The sequence below is a fragment of the Oncorhynchus mykiss genome, chromosome 17, assembly GCF_013265735.2.
Source record: "Oncorhynchus mykiss isolate Arlee chromosome 17, USDA_OmykA_1.1, whole genome shotgun sequence".
Classification (NCBI taxonomy): Eukaryota; Metazoa; Chordata; class Actinopteri; order Salmoniformes; family Salmonidae; genus Oncorhynchus; species Oncorhynchus mykiss.
The window spans coordinates 14069225-14074224 of NC_048581.1; the positions used below are offsets into that span (position 1 = coordinate 14069225).

The 5000-nt window shown below is 48.3% G+C and overlaps 2 protein-coding genes across 2 annotated transcripts in view; one reads left to right on the forward strand and one right to left on the reverse strand.

Moving 5' to 3' along the window:
• Positions 1-5000, forward strand: part of LOC118940024 — a 1007326-nt gene that overhangs the window by 646562 nt on the left and 355764 nt on the right. The window lies entirely within an intron of this gene.
• LOC118936544 (lysyl oxidase homolog 4-like) overlaps positions 1-5000 on the reverse strand; it is a 42130-nt gene that overhangs the window by 8973 nt on the left and 28157 nt on the right. The window contains exons 10-12 of the mRNA XM_036947986.1: positions 4816-4978; positions 4210-4453; positions 1295-1410 (exon numbers count right to left, since the gene is read on the reverse strand). Of these exons, the coding sequence (XP_036803881.1) occupies positions 1295-1410; positions 4210-4453; positions 4816-4978 (523 nt within the window). The remainder of the gene's footprint in view (positions 1-1294; positions 1411-4209; positions 4454-4815; positions 4979-5000) is intronic.

The following is a 5000-nucleotide window of genomic DNA, read 5'->3' on the forward strand; positions in this document are numbered from 1 at the left end:
ACATACCGTAGGGACACTAGGTAAGGTGACATAACTTCGGGACAGTAGGTAAGGTGACATAACGTCGGGGCAGTAGGAAAGGTGACGTACCGTCCGAGCAGTAGGTAAGGTGATGTACCATCAGGACAGTAGGTAAGGTGACATAGCGTCAGGACAGTAGGTAAGGTGACATACCATCAGGACAGTAGGTAAGGTGACATACCGTTCGGGCAGTAGGTAAGGTGACATACCGTCAGGGCACTAGGTAAGGTGACATACCGTCAGGACAGTAGGTAAGGTGACATACCGTCAGGGCACTAGTTAAGGTGACATACCGTCAGGACAGTAGGTAAGGTGATGTACCGTCGGGACAGTAGGTAAGGTGACATACCGTCAGGACAGTAGGTAAGGTGACATACCGTCAGGGCACTAGGTAAGGTGACATACCGTCAGGACAGTAGGTAAGGTGATGTACCGTCGGGACAGTAGGTAAGGTGACATAGCGCCAGGACAGTAGGTAAGGTGACATACCGTCCGGACAGTAGGTAAAGTGACATAGCGTCAGGACAGTAGGTAAGGTGACATAGCGTCAGGACAGTAGGTAAGGTGACATAGCGTCAGGACAGTAGGTAAGGTGACATACCGTCCGGACAGTAGGTAAAGTGACATAGCGTCAGGACAGTAGGTAAGGTGACATAGCGTCAGGACAGTAGGTAAGGTGACATACCGTTTGGGCACCAGTTAAGGTGACATACCATCAGGACAGTAGGTAAGGTGACTTACCATCGGGACAGTAGGTAAGGTGACGTACCGTCAGGACAGTAGGTAAGGTGGCATACCATCAGGACAGTAGGTAAGGTGGCATACCATCAGGACAGTAGGTAAGGTGACATACCGTCAGGACAGTAGGTAAGGTGACATAGCGTCAGGACAGTAGGTAAGGTGACATACCGTCAGGACACTAGGTAAGGTGACATAGCGTCAGGACAGTAGGTAAGGTGACATACCGTCGGGGCAGTAGGTAAGTTGACATACCGTCAGGACAGTAGGTAAGGTGACTTACCATCGGGACAGTAGGTAAGGTGACATACCGTCAGGACAGTAGGTAAGGTGACATAGCGTCAGGACAGTAGGTAAGGTGACGTACCATCGGGACAGTAGGTAAGGTGGCGTACCATCGGGACAGTAGGTAAGGTGGCATACCATCAGGACAGTAGGTAAGGTGGCATACCATCAGGACAGTAGGTAAGGTGACATACCGTCAGGACAGTAGGTAAGGTGACATAGCGTCAGGACAGTAGGTAAGATGACATACCTTCGGGGCAGTAGGTGTCCTCCAGACAGAAGCTGGCTTTGTGACCCTCAGCGATCTTAGTTCCATTCAGGGTCAGAAGGTCATAATGGGTGAACACCTCAATGCTGTGGTAGTGCCTGTGAGGAAGAGGAGAGGAGGAGGAGGAGGAGGAGGAAGAAAAACAGAGGTTATTAATGCTATTAATGCTATATGCCAGCAGCATACCACCCTGCATACCACTGCTGGCTTGCTTCTGAAGCTTGCAGGGTTGGTCCTGGTCAGTTCCTGGAGACCAGATGCTGCTGGAAGTGGTGTTGGAGGGCCAATAGGAGGCACTCTTCCCGCTGATCTAAAAAAATATCCCAATGCCCCAGGGCAGTGATTGGGGACACTGCCCTGTGTAGGGTGCCGTCTTTCGGATGGGACGTTAAACGGGTGTCCTGACTCTCTGAGGTCATTAAAGATCCCATGGCACTTATCGTAAGAGTAGGGGTCTTAACCCCGGGGTCCAAACCATCACGGTCACCTAATAATCCCCAGTTTACAATTGGCTCATTCATCCCCCTCCTCTCTCCTGTAACTATTCCCCAGGTCGTTGCTGTAAATGAGAACATGTTCTCAGTCAACTTACCTGGTAAAATAACGGATAAATAAATATTCAACATGAAGGGATTGGAGAACAGTTGACACACAATAACAATAGCACTGAAAGCTTGTTTGCTTGTCTGGCGTGTGAGGATAGGAGGATGACGATGTGTTTGTCTGGTGTGTGAGGATAGGAGGATGACGATGTGTTTGTCTGGTGTGTGAGGATAAGAGGATGATGATGTGTTTGTCTGGTGTGTGAGGATAGGAGGATGATGATGTGTTTGTCTGGTGTGTGAGGATAGGAGGATGATGATGTGTTTGTCTGGTGTGTGAGGATAGGAGGATGATGATGTGTTTGTCTGGTGTGTGAGGATAGGAGGATGATGATGTGTTTGTCTGGTGTGTGAGGATAGGAGGATGATGATGTGTTTGTCTGGTGTGTGAGGATAGGAGGATGATGATGTGTTTGTCTGTTGTGTGAGGATAGGAGGATGATGATGTGTTTGTCTGGTGTGTGAGGATAGGAGGATGATGATGTGTTTTCTACTGTTGTTGTTTGTCTGGTGTGTGAGGATAGGAGGATGATGATGTGTTTGTCTGGTGTGTGAGGATAGGAGGATGATGATGTGTTTGTCTGGTGTGTGAGGATAGGAGGATGATGATGTGTTTTCTACTGTTGTTGTTTGTCTGGTGTGTGAGGATAGGAGGATGATGATGTGTTTGTCTGGTGTGTGAGGATAGGAGGATGATGATGTGTTTTCTACTGTTGTTGTGTGTCTGGTGTGTGAGGATAGGAGGATGATGATGTGTTTGTCTGTTGTGTGAGGATAGGAGGATGATGATGTGTTTGTCTGGTGTGTGAGGATAGGAGGATGATGATGTGTTTGTCTGTTGTGTGAGGATAGGAGGATGATGATGTGTTTTCTACTGTTGTTGTTTGTCTGGTGTGTGAGGATAGGAGGATGATGATGTGTTTGTCTGGTGTGTGAGGATAGGAGGATGATGATGTGTTTGTCTGGTGTGTGAGGATAGGAGGATGATGATGTGTTTGTCTGGTGTGTGAGGATAGGAGGATGATGATGTGTTTGTCTGGTGTGTGAGGATAGGAGGATGATGATGTGTTTGTCTGGTGTGTGAGGATAGGAGGATGATGATGTGTTTGTCTGGTGTGTGAGGATAGGAGGATGATGATGTGTTTGTCTGGTGTGTGAGGATAGGAGGATGATGATGTGTTTGTCTGGTGTGTGAGGATAGGAGGATGATGATGGGTTTGTCTGGTGTGTGAGGATAGGAGGATGATGATGGGTTTGTCTGGTGTGTGAGGATAGGAGGATGATGATGTGTTTGTCTGGTGTGTGAGGATAGGAGGATGACGATGTGTTTGTCTGGTGTGTGAGGATAGGAGGATGATGATGTGTTTTTCTACTGTTGTTGTTTGTCTGTTGTGTGACTTACTGTAAACAATACATCTATCAAATGAATTCTTGCCTACGTTCATTTGAGGACGCTGACAGACAGAGATTTTTCTTTTTGACTCAGCTTTTTTTTGCGTAGCCGTGGCGATGAATATATATATATATATAGACTACAATAGAAAAGAATACGAGACAGTTAGAGATCTGTTTGGAACCGTTCCCTCTTTATCACAACCTCACGCTCCCAGAATAGAACAGAAGACGCTGTGTTCGTCAGTTGGATTTGGACCCTGCGTGGTACTGCTGTGGTCAGGAGAGTGACCAGGTTGTTCTCACTCTGCCGACCGCAGCAGAGCCACAACCACAAGCAGTAAAGAACCATTCCACTTTGAATGGTCACAGGCAAGACTGTTGACACGGTTGGTTCCAGAGGAAGGACAACCAGGTCAAGAATAACTGTTCTTTGTTTAGTTGAAAATGCCTATACCACAACCTCCTATCATCTCCATAAAACTACAACTACCACAATCAAACCCTCCTACACTTGTCTTTTAAAACTACAACTACCACAATCAACCCTCCTACACTTGTCTCTTAAAACTACAACTACCAAAATCAAACCCTCCTACACTTGTATCTTGAAACTACAACTACCACAATCAACCCCCTACACGTGTCTCTTAAAACTACAACTACCACAATCCAACCCTCCTTCACTTGTCAAAACACAACTACCACAACCAAGCTCTCTTAAAACTACAGCTACCACAACCTACAACCCATGTCTCTTAAAACTACAACTACAACAACCCCCTACCCTTGTCTATTAAAACTACATCTACCATCATTCACAACCCATGTCTCTTAAAACTACAACTACAACAACCCACTACCCTTGTCTATTAAAACTCCCACAACCCCCCTTTTGAGTACCTGTGACACTGGTGCCAGGTCCAGGACTCCCTGGTCGCTCTAGGTCTGAAGTCGGCCCGGCCCATGTTCATGATGCGTGAGGAGAATCGTAGCAGGCGTCTGTGTCCGTAAGGCCAGCTCATCCGGGCAGCAGAGGACGACAGACAGTTCTCCTCATTGGCACAGGTCAGGAGGTGCAAGGGGCGGTCCTCCAGGTAGGCTGTCTCCTGGACCAACTGGGCATCTAATACCAGGTCAGGGGCCGCTGGTGGGGGGTTAGAGGTTAGGCGTAAGAGGTTAGCGTTGAAAGGTGAGAGGTTAAGGGTTGAAAGGTCAGCAGGTGGAAGGGTCTATGTGGGTGTTGTTGGGGATGTGTGTGTGTGTGTGTGTGTGTGTGTGTGTGTGTGTGTGTGTGTGTGTGTGTGTGTGTGTGTGTGTGTGTGTGTGTGTGTGTGTGTGTGTGTGTGTGCGTGCTTGCGTGATCGTGCGCAGGTGTGTGTGTGTGTGTGCGTTCGTCCGTGTGTGTGTGTGTGTGTGTGTGTGTGTGCTTGCGTGATCGTGCGCAGGTGTTTGTGTGTGTGTGTGAGTTCGTCCGTGTGTGTGTGTGTGCTGGTTGTAAGAACTCACTCTCAACACAGGTGACCCCAGCCGCCTTGCCATCTCCTCCCCTGGGACAGTAGACCTGTGTGTTCCTACGACACTGCTGTATGGACATCTCTGTGCCGATGCAGTGGGTTCCAGTCAGAACCACCTCTGCTGCCTCCGGAGCGCCGGGCCAGTACCACGTCTCCTGTAGGACACACACACACACA